The sequence below is a fragment of the Crocodylus porosus genome, unplaced genomic scaffold (genome assembly GCF_001723895.1).
Source record: "Crocodylus porosus isolate Cpor-Errol unplaced genomic scaffold, CroPor_comp1, whole genome shotgun sequence".
Taxonomy (NCBI): domain Eukaryota; kingdom Metazoa; phylum Chordata; order Crocodylia; family Crocodylidae; genus Crocodylus; species Crocodylus porosus.
Window position 1 is genome coordinate 42,527,381 of NW_017728918.1, and position 19,061 is coordinate 42,546,441.

Genomic DNA, 19,061 nt, shown 5'->3' on the forward strand with positions numbered 1-19,061 from the left:
GAAGATGTTGAACAGGATGGGTCCCAGGACAGAGCCTTGAGGGACCCCACTGGTCACAGGGCACCATGATGAGTGACTGCCATCAATCACAAGATAACCACTCTCTCTCCAATCTCTCAGTCCTGGTCCTCAAAGGAAACTTACAAAACACCTCCCAGAGACGAACCTATGAACTCCACTTCATCAACCTCCTGGATACTAAAAATCATGGACTAAATATAGACATTGGATTTATGACACGTTATAGCCTGCCTGACATCTGACTCCAACTCCCCAGGTACCTCTCCATTATTCATCCCGCTTCTCTCTCTCCCCCCTCCACTCCCTCCCGGCCCCACCTGTCTCTCACCCTTTGACTCTTCAGTCTACGTTTTCACTGATTACCTGTCTTGCATGCATACCAGACCAGCCTCTGGCTCCTTTACTTTTCATTCCATTTAGGAAGAGCACACACCAACTGCTGAAACTTCCTTAGCCTGACAAAGGGTTTTTGAACCCAAAAGCTTGCTTAATAATTGTTTTCCAACTATTTAAGTTGGTCTAATAAAATATATCAGATTCATGCAAAGAACCTTGTCTGCTTGGTAGGTATCATTTCCTTTTAATATATTTGTATACTTAAAAAAAAACAATTGAATATAATTCTTCCCTCAGTTAAGCAGTTTGAATTCCCCATAGTCCTCACTGGACCTACATGAAATTAACATCCACAAAGATATCTATACTCCTGTATTTACATTGTTTTTGCATTATTCATGATGATAACATGGAGATGCCTTTCAGGTAGATGTGTGTTTATCATTACTGTATTAACTTATTTCAGTTTAAGAATAGGTTAACTTTGGATAAGGAAGATATACCATAAAATATATTTTCTTTTGATTAAGTGGAATTCAAAGCATAATGCCCCTCAGTGAAGAGACTACATTCCTTCTACACAGGATTGGGTCTATTCATACTTCTCTGCATATTTGTCAAAAATCATCTACTGTAATGCAAAGGGTATACCGGGGGCTGTGCCCTACTATGGTTAGTGGTCTTGGCACTGAGCAAGAACATTTCATCTCTGTGTACAGAGCTGATGCTTACTGCAATTGAGGGGGATTCTCAGTAAGGAATCCTTACTTTCTGGAATTCATTCATGTAAAGAATACTTCTAAATATAAGCCTATTAAGGAATAATATAAAACTTGTCCTTTTTTGCTCAGAATTTTATTAACTTCAGGTTTTTAGAGTTTCCAGCACTTAGCCAGGTGGCTGGTTATCTGTATGTGACCCTTTATAGGTAGGTTCAGTGTGGAGGTAGTAGAGTAAATGCTGGCTATTTTGATGCAGACAGAGAAATATAACCAAATATTACACTGGTAGGTGCTCTAGAAATGTATACATGTAATACTTGATCAATATTATAGGCTTTTCACTTTGTTTATTAACAATGTACCTGTTTACATAGTTTGCTTCTAATATAAAAATAACACATTCAATGTTTTAATGACTTTTCCACACCCTATTGTTTGTAAACTGTGTTAGACGCTTTCCCTGCTAATTTTGTCTTTTTGGCAAACATTCATTATTTTTTCCATTCTTGATTTAATAGTGTGGTAGCCAACACTGACTTGTTTACTTATTTGTGCACTAACATAACAGATAACATCAGCAGGAATGTGTACTACTTTAAGAATGATATTTAAGGAGGTAGTATCCTATGTTGAGATCAAAACACAAAGTTGCAATTGGCTTTTTAAAGAATTACAAAATCATGCATCTTGAAGGCTTTGAAAAGCTTTTTTTTGTGATTTTAAAAATAAATCCTTTGTATTTGCAATCACACTTAGTAGTATTGTGCTCAGCGCTTAAGAATTGTGAAGTGAAATCAACAATTAACTACATCAGAATAGTTTCATTATCCACACTAAATGAAAAGTAGAAAATAGTGGGGCAGTATAAATATGTTCTTATTGATCGAGGGGTTTTTGTTTTTTAAATGTAAAATTATCTTTAATAAACTGAGTGCTCTTCTCCAGGCAGCAACTTTAAAAATATGCTAAACCTAAAAAAAAAATGGTAAAATGAAAAAATTGTAAGCATATTTTATTCTTATGTGTATGGATGTGTATATGAGTTATGAATACTGAAGTCATCTGTTCCTATCTTTCAATTATACAAAAAACTTTTCAGCAAGTTTCCATAGTGGTTTTGATCCCTGTGAACCTAATGGACAAGGTTTCTATAGTCTCGTGGGTTTCATGCTTAGATCCATAGCTGACCACTTTGTTGCAGCTCCATATGTGACAAGATATGAAAATGATTAAATTAGCTACTTTGCTATATTTGGAAATAACACGCAAGTAGTCATAAATTTCAGGTTATGACCAATGCATCCTTCTTAGTTAATGGCAGTGGCTAGAACATAAATCTGCCCCAAACTTGTTAGCTTGGTTGAGGTAGGTGAAGGGGTACTAGAGGCTGTTAGGAGCATCTGAGATGCTGAAATACTTGACATTTGAGGTGTCTGGAAGTTAAGTAGGAGGCGCTGAGTTGTAGCATTGTACTGTGTGTGTATAATGTACAAAAGCTGTGTACTTGCATGGGTGCTATTTGTAGTCTGTTGAATCTTGGGTCTGTAGTCCCAAGTTGCATGCTGTGATCTTGGTGAGGGAGGTTTGGGTCAGTACTGCTCCCTCTCTATCTCTGTTGCTTCCCTACTTCATCGAAGGTGAGGAGCAATGATAGGAGACAGAGGCAGCCTGCCAAGTAGATCCTCACTAAGTACAGACTGTCAAAAAGCTTGAGGCTGAATTGATTCAGTCTTTGCAGGTTAGTCTAAGATGCAAAGATTGAACCAATAAGCAAATGAACAAACATTCACTTTTGATTCACGAAAATGCAGCCACGTGCCTGCAGTGGCTCAAGCTAGAAGCTGGGGGGCTCTAGAGCATGGCTTTCTGGCATGTAGCCAGCATTAGCTGTGAGTTCATTTCTTCTTCTTGCTGTCCCTGAGGTATCTGGGATTTGAATTCCACAGACACAGCAGCAGGGCTCTGCAGGGTTGCTTATCAGGTACTCTGGGATTTGTAGTCCCCAGTTGCAGCCAGCAATAAGTAAGTCAGCAGGGTAGGGCAGCTCTGTACTTGGGGGAAGGGAGTTTAACCCCCTCCTTGGCCCTAAACCTCAGCCAGGTTTTGCCTGTGTTGGGGGGGGGGAAGTGAGCTAGCCCTCACTGCTCCAGCTTGGGAGCAGAGCACCGGGGCCAGCCCTGCTTTCTGGAGGATACAGCACAGCCCAGCCCAGGGGTGCAGAGCATGCTGGGATGCTGAGAGACTCTGATTTAACTTGAACCAGGGAGAGGTCTGGGACAGAAGTTTCATAAACCGATTTGACCTAAGTCAGTTAAGTCTGATACTACATTCAACCAGGTCTATCTTAAACCAGTTTCAGCCATTTTGAAACTGGTTTATGTGTACTGAATTTATGTTCTGTTACAGGTTTAAACCAATTTCTGATCACTTAAACCAGTTCATGTGTAACTTCTGTCCCTAGCCTTAATAACTAAGTGGGCTAGGGACAGATATTACACATAAAACCCATTTACGTGATCAGAAACTGGTTTAAACCTGTAAAAGAACAGATGTTCAGTGCACATAAACCAGTTTGAATGTAATATCAGACTTAACTGATTTGGGTCAAACTGGTTTATGCAATATCTGTCCCAGACCCCTTCCTGAGTTGAGTTAAATCAGAGTCCTCCAGCATCCCAGCTACTTTGCAGCTCTTGGCAGGGCTCTGCTCTCTGCTCTAGCCCAGGAGTGCTGACCCCTCCCCTCTGCTCCCCGGTTGCAGCTTTGGCAGAGACTGCAGATACAGCAAGGTCTGCCTGGCTGTCTCCCGCTCCCCGCCCCCCTCACCACTCCCTGCTCAAGCAGGGATATCCTACTCCCCTCTGCCTTACACAGACACCTCTCAGCATTAGCTAACATAACACATGCTGGCTACGGTCTGTGCGGTGGAAGACAAGACAAAGGCAGACAGGACAGTGTGAGCGTAGGGCTCTTTGGAGCTAATCAGCAGACCAGCTGGTAATGTCCCTCCATTCCTTCCTTGGAAAAAGTTGTTTAAGAAAAGCTTGAGCTAATGAAAGAGGCTGTTGTTTTGCTGACGGGGTGATAAATGCTAACAATTCCCGGTGTAACTCCCTGCTGTGTAACTCAATTCTCTGTTATCAACAGTTGTGGGGAGGAGGGTTGTCCCGTCCCTAATCAGAGCATCCTCCTGGGGCCTGGCCATGACCTCCCTTTCTACCACCCTCCCCCATAGCACCGTGGAAGGGAAGGAAGGACTGCTCTAATACCCTCCCCCCAGCTTCTAGCCTGAGCCACTGCAGACGTATGCCTGCATTTCTTCAGTCCAAAGGGGATGTCTTTACTGTTACAAACTGGTTTAGCCTAGCCAGGTTCGACTAACTTGCAGAGATTGAATCAATTCAGGCTCAGGCTTTTTGAATGTGTGTCCCTAGCCAAAGAGGAACAACAAACCTTGCTGTGCAGTTCATCTTGATGTCTAATGAGTCTGTTTGACTGTAAGGATGTGTTATAGTGCTGTAAGATGTCTGAGTGCCACATGAGATGCTCAAAATTTAACAGCCCTGTAGTTTTTCGGATTAAGAGAACTGGGCTGGCATAGCTAAGCAATATAAATAATGGAAGATAAACCAGGTATTGTTGAAAACAGATGTATAGATTATTTTTTCATTGGATAATGGAATTATCTCTTCAGGATAAATCTTAAATCATATAGTGAATTGAACAATTAAACTCTTCATTTAATAAAGTGTGGTTTTGAGGTGCTGAAGCAGGAAAGTGACTACTTGACAGACCAGCATCTAATGGTATACAGACTACCCATATTTGTGCTTTACTTACAGTTTGGTGTAGATATCATGGTAAGCAAGTTGTGAACAGTCTCCATCAGATCATGTTGCTGTTTTTGCAGAACTGAATTGTTTACTGTGGCTGTGACTAACTGCTTTTCTAGTTCCTCTATTATAGAATTTTGTCTTGATACCAATGCTTGAAGTTGATTTTTTTCTTCTTTTATTGACTGTAGCTGAAGTGTGTGCTTGTCTTCCATCTCAAGAACTTTTTTTTCTAGAAGACTAATAAAAATAATATAGTTAGGGTCTCAACAAAGTATTTCTATGTTTATAGCTGACAAAAAAGAGTATTGAGCCTGTTGCAAAAGTTTTTTCCATCTTTATAAAAAGAGTTTTATTTTGATTTCTTCTGAAGATAACTTGCAGAGAAGTTATACACGTGGTATGTAGAATGCTGTGAGTTGCACTTAATTCAGTGTATGTTGAACATTAATATATATAGCTATGTATTAAATGTTTTTAAAGGATGAGCAATGTTGGATCTTTTTCTGTTAGAAAAGAAGTAACACTTTTAGTATTTAGCTGAATTCTTCCATGTTTTAGTAAAGATATTGTGGTCTCTGGTCTGGTATCTGTAGTAGAAAAATATAGTGACCTTTTAAAATTCAGTATTTATTTTGCTTCCATTGGGTAAAGATGTTTGTTTGTAGTAAGATGGTAGATACAACCTTCAGGGAATACACACAAATATAGCAAGGCAACAGATACAAATGTCAAAACATCTCCCTAAATTTTTTTGAGTTAATGTTCTTTAAAAATTAAAAGTACTATACACATATGGTTCTGACTGAAAAAAAAATGTCTTTGATGTAGGAGAAAACTCTCTGTTATTGCTACTTTTAGATTTCTCTGCAAATTATTTACTATTACAAGTAAAATAGAACCCTGAGGTTTGACACTTATGCTTTATTCATGTTGGGAATAATTTGTTCTACCTCATAATGCCCCTTCAGGATGATTCTTTTAACAATGTGGGGATTTAAACTGGTTAAATAAAAATATGCTACCTTTGCTGCATATCAAGTAGGTGTGGATACAGGAAGAATAATGGGTGTCTTTACTCCTAGCTCTTAGAAAATTGAAATTGTGGGAACTTGGGACATGACTAAGATCAGTCTGATGGACTAGATGTGATAGAATGAGCTATTTGCATGATCTGATCATCAAAAAGCTATCCTATTACACAATAAAGTAGCAATAGTGAGCCTAAGATAATTTTGTATTTTAGTTACAAAGAAACACATTTTCATTGGGATAGGTTAGATAGTAGATAGTCCTTTATTCCAACATCCAGTGGATAGATCTGGAATATCACTGTTTGCCTGCTGCCTAGTGTTATGCAAAATGACAATGTTTTGTTTCGATTTTGGATTTGGCATTTCTGAGGGATAGTGATTTGTATCAGTGTTTCGGATTACTGTCCCGTTTCAATTTGGCAAAATCCGTTTCAGAGTTTTGATGCTGTTTTGGCCATAGGCTATCATGGGGAATCACTGAAATGCCTATAACTTTGTAATTTCTTGCCTGATTTGGATGAAAATTGCAAGGATGGTAGCCCCTTCTTAGGGCACAAACCCCACCAAGTTTCAAGGACAGAGGTGCAGGGTTTTTTGTGAAATTGCACCTCAAACTGTTTAGAGCAAAACTAGTATCACTTGCGGGCAGCAGCAGCATACTGACACCCTGCATGCATATCCGGAAGCTGCACCTCCAGGCGTAATCTGAAATAGCTCTGCAGCCCTCCCAAGGGGTACAGACCACTGGATCTGCGTGCAGGATGATAGCAGGCTGCCACTGCCAGCTGGGGTCAGTGCCATCACTAGGTTCTTCCTGGTGCTCGGCACAGGCTCCACCAGGGAGACTTGGGTGCTGGCGTTGGCCCCAGCCGGCAGCAGCAGCATGCTGTCATCTGCATGCTCCGCAGCCGGTGAGTGTGGAGCTTTTAAAAAAAAGAAAGCCACGCACGCAACAGCTCTGGCAGCGGTGACTAGGTGCTCTGAGAGCTTGTGGCAGAGCTCCCTCACTCAGCGCGGGGCAGCGGCAATTCCTCTCCCCTCCTGGCACCCACAAGGCAGCTGTACCATCGCATGGGTACAGCGCAGCTGAACGGGGCACCGCACACTGTCCCGGAGCTGGGGCACATTTACCTGTCAGCCAGAGCTCCTGGTTCAATTCCCCAGCTCCGATCATTCCTCCAGCTCTTCCCGGGGGACATGGCCCCCAGTTCTGTGCAGGCTGCTGCTGCTAACTGGGGAAATAGCACATTGCCACCGCCACCTGGGGGAATAGCCCATTGCAGCTTGCCATCATCCCACATCATCTGGGGGTCTGCACTGTCTGGGAAGAGCTGGGGGTAGTGATCAGGGAGCTGGGGAATCAAAGTGGGATTCCCCTAGCTCCTGACTCGATTCCCCAGCTCTCTGTTCAATTCCCGAGCTGAATTCCCCAGCTTTCTGATCATTCCCTCAGCTCTTCTTTGGGGGCGTGGATCCCCGGATCTGTGCGCTGGGTTTTAGCAGGCCGCCGCTGCAGGCTGGGGCCAGTGGCAGCACCACAGTCTTCCCAGTGCTCAATGTGGGCTGCACAAAGTGGCTGCCACTGGCCACAGGGTACAGCAGCAGTCTGCTGAAACCATGTACTTGGATTGGGCGGCCACACCGCCTGGGAAGAGCTGGGGAAATGATCAGAGACCTGGGGGAAGCAATCAGAGAGCTGGGGAATCGAACCAGGAGCTACATGCCAATATCAGAGCAGTCTTTTCATGCTCTTTCCTCTCCTTTTTCTTAGTTTTTGTTTCCCTGCAAGACCGACTCCGAAACTGAAAATCTCTGGAACATTTCCAAAATCTTTCAGAGCCTTCTGATTCATTTTGGAGCTGTTTTGGAGGCTTCGATTTCAATTTGGATTCAGTGTTTCGGGTTCCAAAATGGCCTGAAACACCTCCAAAATGAAACAGCAGCCTAAATTTCATGCAGCCGTACTGCTGCCTAGCCTTAAAGATGCCTAAACTTCAGTGCACATGAGGATTTTATTTGAAAGTTCTGTTTCTGCAGGTGCTCATTAGTAGTCTTGACAAGGCTGAGTAGATCAGTACCAGCCTGAAAAGTATAATCAGTTTTCAAAACCTAGGTGTTTCTCTACCAGTCTCCCCTGAAAATGTCAATTCAGTAGGCATTACCAGATCAGAGTCCATGAAAAATGTTCTAGGACCTCCACTTTCTTTTAAAAAGTGGCCATAAATGGAAGTTGAGGAAGCAAGTGGTTAGAGCACTTGCACAGAATATGTGAAACCCAGGTTCAGCCCCCTCCTGTAATAGGATTCAATCTAGCATCTCCCTGGTGAGTTCCTTACTCACCAAGTTATTGGCTGTTTTGGGGAGAGCAAGAAGGAACAAAACTTATTACGTTCACAAATAGGGCAGTCACAGAGGAAGAGTCTCTGCTTCAAGGTCATTTTCTGCATATTATGTGAAACAGTTGTTGGAAAAGAGCCTACATCTCATTGAAAATGAGTTCGGCTTGGACTCCTAAGTGCCAAGTTATTTTTGACGATTCAATATGGGTTGTTAAATAGCATGGTTTTTGAAAAAAAAATTCCCTTAAGACGACAAGAAAAGTGCAGCAAAAGCTTTGTTATCTGGCACCCATGGGGAATGAGGGGTGCCAGATAACAAAATTTGCCAGTTAATTGGGTGGCCCGAACAGGCATCTTTGCTTGTTCGGGCCGCCACTTCTCCTGCCATGTCCGGGGCATTGCCACCCACCTGCCGCATTGCCAACCCTCCCGCAGGCCCCGCGGGACAGGGAGGAAGGCCCCGCTCAGCCTGCTATGCCCCAGGCCATGGGGGCTCAGCAGCACAGGCTGCTTTGCCCCAGGTTGTGGGGGCTCGGCAAAACCAGAAGTGCCACGGTGGGCACTTCTGGTTTCGCTTTTATTTTATAAACCTGCGTGCCAGTTAATAGAGCACGCTGGCTTGTAAGGTGCCAGTTAAGGCAGCTTTTACTATAGTGTGCTCCCAACATCCACCTTCATGTGACAGTATCACATGGAACTGCCTAAGACAGTTTACACCAACATGTGGTTCACCTGTCTGGTCTTTTTAAGTGTCGATGTTATACTTGGCTGTAAGCCTCATACAGTAAGGCAGGCAGTCAAGCTTTTATGCCATAGCCTTGTCATTAGTTCAGAGATGACTGGCCACTTGGGGCATAGGATCCATCTGAATGACAGGGGCTGCAGGCTAACAACAGTTGCCCTCGTATCTTGCTAAGTTATATTGAATAAAGTTGTGTCCTCTTTATCCAAACAAGTGTTCCAGCCTGTTTTTAAACTGCATGCTACTATGTGTCAATAACTAATGTAACGATCAAGAAAAAAAATTGATCATGTGTATTCACAAAGGGAACTACCGTGAAATGGTAGCTGTCCTGTTTCCCCTTAAATGCAACATTTTGCTTGAAAAACAATGACATTACATACATTAGTGACCTCATTTTGAGGGGTTTTTTTCCAGATAACATTCAGGGAGATGGAGCAGAGGGAAATGGGGGGGACATTGGCTCTGTGTGATAATACTTTTATTTTAGTCCCAGTAATGCTTTTATCTTCATCCTAAAACAGACCTCTGAACTTTGGCGCATTTATGATTTCATGAAAACAGATGGTATTTCCTTTATTGATCACAGGGGAAAACTAATAATTTCCTATTTAAAAATGTTTGGGTAGTATACAGAGCAGAAGGCCCCCATTGAAACCAATCCATTGCCCAAAATTAAGATTTCATTAAATTTTTGGCTAATTCTAATACTCTTACATATGGAAGTAAAGCAAAGTGAGGAATTGTATTTACACAATACATTTACATTCTGAAGAACAACAATTCATGAATTAAACCCATCATTCATAATATAATCAGATTTACTAAATCTGTCATTAGGGCATAACAGAATTTCTACTTCTACATTGCAGGTCTTCACTTTTTTTTCCTTTTGACAATGTTTTGCAGTTTTAGGGAGAGGGGGATGAGGAGAGTTAATTGTATTGGGCAAGGCCAATAGTTGGCTACAGCTAATTTATTTTACCTGATCCTGCCAAGTATTGTTATTTTTATATTTTAAATCATTGGTTTCTAAATGCTATGATAAGTATGATCACAGGTCAATGGAAATCTGCAAGAAATGTAAAGCTTGACAGTGTTCCATTGGTCATAAAGTCTGGGAACCATTGTTTTAGACATTACATATGGTTCCAATTTTATTTTTGTTTGTTTTTCTCAGCTATATTGTCATTCTAGCTTTTTATGTTTATAAAATACAGGAGTGTAGCTTATTTCTTCATTAAGTAAGGATTTCTCAAATTGGTTGAAACAATTGTTTTCCCACAAGCAAATGCCTAAAACTGTTTAAAAAAAGACAATTTAGCAGAGAAATCTTTGGATAGGTACAGCAATATTACCTGTTTTTTTCTTGCAATTTGGTTATCTCATTGGTCTGATCTGAAATCTGCCTTTCTAACTTGTTTGTTGAGAGAGAATGTTCCAGAAGCTGAAGTTCAAGTCTTGTTGTCTGGTTTAACACCTACGTTTAAAAAAACAACAACAAACATATAGGCATCTCTGAAAATGGTGAAGTCTAATCTAACTGTACTTTTTAAACTCAGTGGTTATCACATATAGAAAATAAAATATTTGAAAAAAATAAGTATGCACAAACATGCATGCACACAGTACCAATTTGGGCATGAATGCATATAGTATCATTGTAAAAAGTGCTCAGAATTATATTTGTGTAATGAACAAATAAACCTATAATACTGTGATCTATATTTCAAGTCATCTTGGGCAGTGTTTTAATGGTACACCACATTTGTGAATAACGTTCAAAATTACTTTGTCTTTAAGCTGTTGTCACATATTTTTTCCCTTTATGTTTATTAGATAACAACATCAGTATCAGAAATTATGGTATTAGTTCATTAAAAAATAATTTCATATGCAACATTTTTATTATTCTGGTACTGAAATAAATGTTACATATATCAGTATAACCAGGTGAAATCACAGCCCCAGTGAAATCATTGATTTTTCTCTTTGAGTGCAGTGGTGCCAGTGAACTTAGGAAATATATTTTTTAATGTTTGAATTAGATGAAGTGTTTACCAAACACATTTTTTGCTATACTCACTTGACAGTTTAAGTTCTGAGAAGGAAATAATTTACACAAATCCCCTTTTTACTCCAAAATTCTATCAGTTAATGCAGAAACAATGATATCATTTGAAGTGGGAGATGACTTTGCATTACATTTTGATGCATGTTCTCTAGAAAATATTTTTTCATTGTGTCAAAACAGCTTTTTTAATTCATCAGAATTTGGCTTTAGTAGACAGGAAGAATTGATTAGTCACATCCTTTGTGTTAAACAGTCATTCAGGACATGATTTCACACTGAGGTGTAATTGAAAATTATTGCCAAAGTTAAGTGTCCTTGAGACAGCAATTGTTTGGTTAATTTCCTTATGTTGTTCATTAAGCCCTTAACCTAGTCACCAGTAACTTCAGGGAGCAAAAGAAGGTTCCAGTAATAATATTCTTCCTAAACAAAAACTACAGGTAAAGTCCAGGAAGACTTTGCTTTGAAAGAATAAATATATTTCTCTTTTAGCTTATCAAACCCCACCTCCCCCATAAAAGCCCACTGAGCCTCTTCAAAAAAAATGGTGTTTTTTAATGGTAAAACTGTAAAGGTAGATTCAAGATGTTTGTGTTTATTTCTCCAGAGTGCAGTGTGTGCACATGTGCCTGCCAGTTCTTCACGTTGAGTTGGGGCAGAGTAGCCCCGGGCTGGCAGGTGGCCTGGGGGAGTCACCCCAGACTCTGAGTGGTGGTGTCAGGGATGGCTAGCGCACAAGGGTGCCACAGTGCAGGGCTAGCCAGCAGGTAGCCCCTGCACTATACACCTTTGTACCCCAGCCAGCCACAATCACCATCTACGTGTGTGTTTTGGTGCACTTAATAAGTCCGCTGTAGGGTAGTACTTGTCCTATTGGTACTATCCTACGATGGAGTTAATTAATTTACTGCACCCTAATATGGGTGCATGTGTAGATGGTGACACTTTTTACTGTGGAGCTAATTTGTCAGTAGTGCAGTAAAGTGCATGTGTAGAAACACCCAGTGTCAACCACGTACATTCTATAGATGCAGAATGACTTATGTAACAAGTTGTGTAGTAAAGATTTTAGTTAATATTTATACAATATTTTGAACACATAAAACATCAAATGGGATATATTATTTTAGTATCTGTTTGAGAATCTTCTCACCAGGATAAGAGAAATCTACAGAATACACATTTTCCTTCAATTAGACTTATCATTAACTTGAAGAGTAGGATATATCAACACTTTTTTGTTTGCTGAGGCATTAAAAAAAATCAGCCACTGATAAAGCTGCCTGCCAAGCAGACATTTAAATGCTTTTCAGTTAAAGCAATTATAAAGGATCTGCTTTTTTTAAATTCATTTTTTAATAACTTGTGTCACAATATGTATAAAGGGAATGAAGTGTCAAGCTTTATCTTTTGTTTTGGATAATTAACTTGTTTAGCTACAAACTAGTCATTTGATTTTGAGGCTTCTAACCAATGCTGGAATTCTGGAAAGTTTTTCGTGTCATAGTATGGGAACTTTTAATTTCCTTTAAGGAACCACAATTGAAGTGGAACTTTCACATTGAAGTCAACTTGAAAAAATGTTGCAATTTACTTTTCCAGTAGCTTCATAATTCCTCAGCCTTTCTCCCACTCATTTCATCTCCTTTTGATTTATCCCTCCATGAAATCATAATGATATACTCATTACAGTAGTGCCTTAACATGGAAATGACTACAATTATCCCACTGCAGCATCTGTAGGAAGAGAATGAGCTTTCAAGAAAACGCTAAGGATAGGTACAGACAGTCAGAAAGCCCAAAGCTCAATCAATTCAATCTTTCAGGTTAGTCTAAGCTGCAAAGTTTGAACCAATAACCAATAAGCAGGTGAAGACATTCACTTTTGATACCAGAAATGCAGCCACATGCCTGCAGTGGCCCAGGCAAGATGCCAGGGGGTGCTAGAGCATGCCTCCCTGCTCTGCTGGAGCAGACGGCTTAGATCAAAGCTACGTTGCCCACCCTGTAAGGGGGGAGTGCAGAGGTTTGTGGGAGAGGTTAAAAACATTCCTGGGATGCTGAGGAAATGTGAGTTAATTTGAATCTGGAGGTGATCTGGGACAGAAATTCAATAAACTGATTTAACATAAATCAGCTAAGTCTGATGTTACATCTCTCCAGGTTTATCTTAAGTCACTTTTGGCCATTTTGAAAGCAGTTTACATGTACTGAGCTTCTGTTGTGTTGCAGGTCTTCAGTCATTTATATTGGCTTATGTGTAATTTCTGCCCCTAGCCTAAGGGTGCTGAGAGATGAGGGGGGAGGGAAGCAGCGCTTTACCAGAAGAGGAATCAGGTCAGTTTGACCTGTCTCCCCAGCGCCTGTATAGCTCAGATGCTTCAGCAGGGCTTTTTGGTGCTTATGTCTAGTACCTGATTCAATCAATTAGATTAAATTAGATAAAAGCACCAAAAAGCCCCGCCGAAGCACCTGAGCTATACAGATGCTAGGCAAGTCGCGTAAACCGATGTGATTTCTCTTCTGGACATGCACTGCATTTGTTGCAGTGGCACACCGAGCTGAAAGTAAAGTGCTGTTTTGTTTTGTTTTGTTTAGATTTTATTTTTTCCATGTATGCAAGACCCTAACTGGTGATGACTATTAGCACTCATAGGCCAACCACTTAGAGCAGAGTCAGGATAGAAAGAGGCCATGAAATCCCATTTTAGATATCACTCTCTTACTTAGTTAAGGCTTGGGCATATATTGATATTTTAAGTGAGTTATTTACTTAAGAAAAATATGACTGACATTTGAAAGTTCCTTGCTAAAACAACGTTCTTCAAGAACCTGCTGCAGTTCCCATTGAAGTCAATGGGAATCTTTTTTTTTATTGATTTTTTTTTTGTGGTCTTGGCATGAGGTTCTATATCAGCAAATATTAATATCCTCTTAGGCTATGATACAGCTGTGAATTAACCTGCTTGTCTTGTAACCCTTAAATTATAATCTCATTGCTGCTTTATGGAATTGTAAAACTGTGCTTCACTGTGTTACGTGTCATGGCAGCTCTTTGGGGCTCAGATGCAATTTTAATAAATTCATTACTTACTTGTGCTTCAACATCTGTTAATTTGCGAGTCTGTTCAGCTGTTTGGTTTAATAGGTTTGTGCCTATTTCAATCATTACTGCAGTCTGGTTCTGCACTGCGTTTTGCTGGATCTCTACTATTTCTTTCTTCATATTGTCTTGGATGTAATTCTCAAGCTACGTGGGGAAGGAAAGAGAGAAGATAGTTGCATTCCTTAAAAGTGTGGGGGGGGTTTAAGAGTACAATCAACATGCTGGCAAGCTTGCTAGATAAATCTGCTCTCAGGCCTTGGCTATGGTATTCTTTTTTTTTTTTTTTGAAGAATTTCCCAACATTGTTAACACCAGGTCAGCTCCACCAGTGGGAGCACAAACAAAGGCAAGGAACTTGTGGGTAACCGTTGTAACCCCTGTTCTGGACAGGCTTCGAAGAAACACTGGCAATTCTTTAGAACCTAGTCTATGCTAGCACTCCCACCATTGTTACCACCAGAGGAGCTGTGCAAACAGTAGCAGTGATGAGATTTTTTTTCCCTTAAGACAAAGGCCTAAGAGTTTAGTCACCTTCCTGTATCAGGACTTCAGAAATATTTTCAGCAGCTTTCTTTTACTCACACAATTAGAATTCAAAGAAGCTTGTTATGATGTATATAGTAACCAAAGAGCTGTAACAGCAAGGCAAACCATTTTCCTGACTCTAAACACCTCATTTGTAGAAGTGTAAAAGCAGTTGAAAAACCTTTAATTCTGAAATTACTCTCGTGACCAAATAGATTTTAAAGGCATTTATTAGTTTCTGTAACAAACAGAGCATGCAGATGTTTTCAAGGAACTGACCAGAGGTAAGGAAAGGTTCACTTAGATTGAAACCCTTCATGTTGCTGAATTGCCTGAAATCAATTTGATTTTTCCCTAAATTTATTCAGTAATTCTCTGACTAATTTATGCAAATAACTCATGGACTATAGCTTGTTCATGAGCAATTTTCTGCAAGTATTTTAAAATTTTGAGTTTTTCGATATATTTGCTTCTTTATAGGAGTAAATCTGTAGACTAAGCCTTCCACCCAAAACAAAAATATATGCACATTTCTTTTGGTATGTTAGGGCTCGCTTTCAGCTCTTGGATAGTTTTACTGATGTCAAAAAAATTATTAATACATTTAAAGTTGGGCAGCTGCTCAAGCATCTTACTAAATTGGAGTCTTATTTACTGAAATAGTCATATAAAGTATATATGCTGAGTGAAACAAACTTATTTTTCAGTGTGCCTTAATTTGTCTAGTGTTGAAAGTTTTTTAAAAACTGGGATTTAATCAAATTATATTCAGAATCTAAAAGTAGTTTATTGTATCTATTATTATTGAGTTAGAATTTGCAAAATAAAATATATCACCCTGAAGGTTCAAACCATCTGCCTTTAATTTGACCTTTAAGAATGAAAAATCTGACCTTTTTTTTTTTAAAAAAAGAGGAATCCAAATTAAAGGAATATGAAATATTAGTTGTTATACATTTTTGTCTGCTTCTTTGTTTTCCTTTGTAATTTTATAGACCTGAGTTTAAAATTAAAACTATATTTTTGAATCAAAAGAATTAATGAGTTTCCTTTGGAATCCAACAGACATTTAAAAATTCCATTCTGGAGGCTGCATAGCTTATTTAAAACCCTTGGAATCTTATAGCTGCAAGGCTAAATGGAGTCTTTGCAAAGCTATAGATTTCTAATGTGCTATACCAACTATAGAATATATTGTTTTTTTCAAATTTTGAGGAATGTAAAGTGTAAAGGGATAAAATAATTTTAAAACGTCTTAGTTAAGAACTGAGAACTATTGGACTCTTTTTGAAAATTATGACAGGAACAAATAGAAGTCAGCATATCCAAACTGCTTTCCAAAATTTCAGGAACCCATACAGTGTAGGGCATTGAGGAAGAATGAATTTTAAAAAAATCTGTTTGCAGAAAGGTCGCATTTTTTTCCAATACTTTGTAATTTAAAAAAAAAATCTTTTCTTCTTTTCTGCATTACTCCTGTTTGTTGTGATCTAATATGTGGTCGGATGATAGGTTTTTCTTTCTGGACTTTTGGCACAAATGTTGCTGTCTGTGCAGCACCTTACTAAGTATCAGTATTTGTTCTGAGAGCTTAAACAAACATTCCCTCTTGCAGAAAAAAAATACAGGAGAGAGCTGGGTGGCTTAACAAAACCTCCTCTGATCAAATATATTGTTTTCACAGATTGTCTTTGAGAATAACATAATGAATGCCAGACCTACTGATAAAAAATGTTATGGGATAGTCATGCTGGTTGGGTGATTGATTTGATGTATTTTTATGCCGCAGACATTATTCTCTAGCAGAAGTCCTAACATGTTAGTTACATCAACAGCAAAGGGCACTTGTTCGTATAACATTTCTCTGATGTCTGGGACGGACATTGCATAAACTGGTTTGAGCCAAATCAGTTAAGTCTGATACTACATTCAACCAGGTTTATCTCAAACCGGTTTCAGCCATTTTTGAACTGGTTTAATTGCACTGAACATCTGTTCTGTTACAGGTTTAAACAAGTTTCTGATCACTTAAACTGGTTTATGTTTAATGTCCGCCCCTAACCTGAGAAACCAGAATAAACTATATCAGCAAAAACCAGCATTGAATAGTAAACCAAGTAAACCTTTTGTGATTAGGTCTACGTCAGAGTTTCCTAACCTAAAATTGTTAAAAACAACAGATCTCCCAATCTGCACTGGCCTTTCTAAGGAGAAGTACCCTCTTTAGTCTGAAACAGAGAGACTGGAAATATATGTGGCTAGAGCAGGGATGAGGCCTCGATCTGTAAAAGCAGTACATTCAGAAAACTCTAGTTACCTTTAGGTAATTTTTTTGCCTTTTGTGAAATTGATCTTATTGATCCTGTACCTAGTGAACAGTAAAACTCTAACACAAGGAGGGCTGCAGAATAAATTAGTCTAATGCTGCTTTCCCAGAGCGAGAATCCAACCTGGCCTCTGTCATAGAACAGTAATACGAGTAGATACCTTGCAGATACTACATTTGGGAGCTTTTCCAAGGTAAGACTTCTTGTTACAATAGCTTTGGAACCATCTAGGATTCAGAAGAAACATGCTATAACTTGATGCATATTTACAAACAGGATAATGGATAACAATTACTAAGTACTGACAAAATAATTGGAATTAAGCTACTTAAAATGCAAAGCCAGCAAACCATAACTGCAAGACAGGAAATGAGGGAACAGGTTGATGCGTCTCTGATATGAAAAGTTATCTAAAATGAAATATTTGTACCTCACTTAAATTAATTGTTTTAACTATCTAAAAGCTGCTCAGCTTCAGGGAAACAAGAAAAAAGTTTTATGGTTTAATTCACTGTTACACTATTCAGCAACAGAGATCTGTCTTCTCATTGGCAAAACTAACACATTACCATTTCTATTGACACAGATATTTTCACCCTAAATACCACCCCGGTGAGTAACCCATTTTTCTTTCGTGCCTCACAAAGAAATTGCTTTCAAAGAGTGACAAATGAAATGATAGTCTGGATTAAGAACATTGTACATATACAAACACATTTTTAAATAAACTCCAGAAATGTTTTTTTAATCATTTGGCTCAAACCAACAGTTTTTCACCAGAGTGGTCAAAATTGCAACATAGCTTTTTTATTACTAGATTCCAGCATTTTCTTGTAGCTTGATGCACTACAATGCACTGAAGCAGAGACTTCAGCCCAGCACTGGTATGATCTAATGCAGGGGTATCAAACAGGCTGGATCCTGTCCATGGACCTGTGTCATCTGGCTCACAGGTTATAGTGGGGCGAGGAATTACAGTCTGAGACAAGCAAGGGCAGGTTTGCCACCTAAGTCTGGGACATGGAGTAACAGGTATGTTGGTTACTCCATTGGGTAGGAGGGGGTGAGCAACAGCTGTATTAACCTCCATGTCCTCTGCCACTGTTTGCCCAGATTTGACCTTTGAGAAGGATTGTGAGAAGCCCTGCAGTCTGGATTCTTCCCACAAGGAGCCCCACAGTCTAGATCTGGCCTGCAAGGAGCATTATGGTCTAGATCTGGCCCACAGGTTAGGGCAAGGCAGGGGTGAGTCTGACACCCTGATCTAATGGTTTCAATATAGGCTTTTATCCTCAGACCCTGTACCTGCTGCATGTTACAGTTTTAAAAAGCAGTAAGTCAGCACCTGAGCATCTAAGTGTTCTAAGAACTGTCGAATTTGAAGTAGATGCAGTGCTAACAAAACTAGCAAAGTCTCATTAAAAATAGCCACTGCTCTAGAGGACTGGAGACTAGCACAATTAATGTTATTTAAAAACAAAAATGTAGACATAATTTTTGTGCGTGAACCACTTGTTGGATTTTAAATAAATATCAATCTGGATGTAGGACCTGGGCCTTATAGACCTAAAGCAAAGACCTCTGCTCAGTATGCATCTGTGTTTGAAAAGAATCACAGAATCATAGAAGTAGGGTCAGAAGGGACCTTGTAGATCTTCAAGCCCAACCCCTGCCTGGGCGGGAGAAAAGACTGGACTCAAATGAGTCCAGCCAGGTAGTCATCAAGCCTCTTCTTAAAGATCCCCAGGGTAGGAGCCAGCACCACTTCCTTAGGAAGTTGGTTACAGCTCTTAGCTGCTCTAACTGTGAAGTAGTTCTTCCGGATGTCTAATCTAAATCTACTCTCTAATAACTTGTGTCCATTGTTCCTTGTTATGCCAGGGGGCACTAGGGGAAACAATGTCTCCCCTAAACCCTTCTGGTCCCCCCAGTGAGTTTATAGACAGTCACCAGGTCCCCCCTCAGCCTTCTCTTGTGAAGGCTGAACAGGTTTAGGTCCCGC

The 19,061-nt window shown here is 39.7% G+C and overlaps 2 protein-coding genes across 4 annotated transcripts in view; one reads left to right on the top strand and one right to left on the bottom strand.

The window, feature by feature from the left end:
* Nucleotides 1–19,061, top strand: part of MCPH1 (microcephalin 1) — a 212,043-nt gene that overhangs the window by 94,627 nt on the left and 98,355 nt on the right. The gene's annotated exons all lie outside the window — the stretch shown is intronic.
* The window catches only part of ANGPT2 (angiopoietin 2), a 69,510-nt gene that overhangs the window by 23,478 nt on the left and 26,971 nt on the right, over nucleotides 1–19,061 (bottom strand). For 2 of the 3 annotated variants that reach the window (XM_019537501.1, XM_019537500.1), the window contains exons 2-4: nucleotides 14,196–14,351; nucleotides 10,386–10,507; nucleotides 4,920–5,152 (exon numbers count right to left, since the gene is read on the bottom strand). In XM_019537501.1, coding sequence (XP_019393046.1) covers nucleotides 4,920–5,152; nucleotides 10,386–10,507; nucleotides 14,196–14,351 — 511 coding nt within the window. The remainder of the gene's footprint in view (nucleotides 1–4,919; nucleotides 5,153–10,385; nucleotides 10,508–14,195; nucleotides 14,352–19,061) is intronic. The other variant, XM_019537502.1, reaches the window with a different exon arrangement.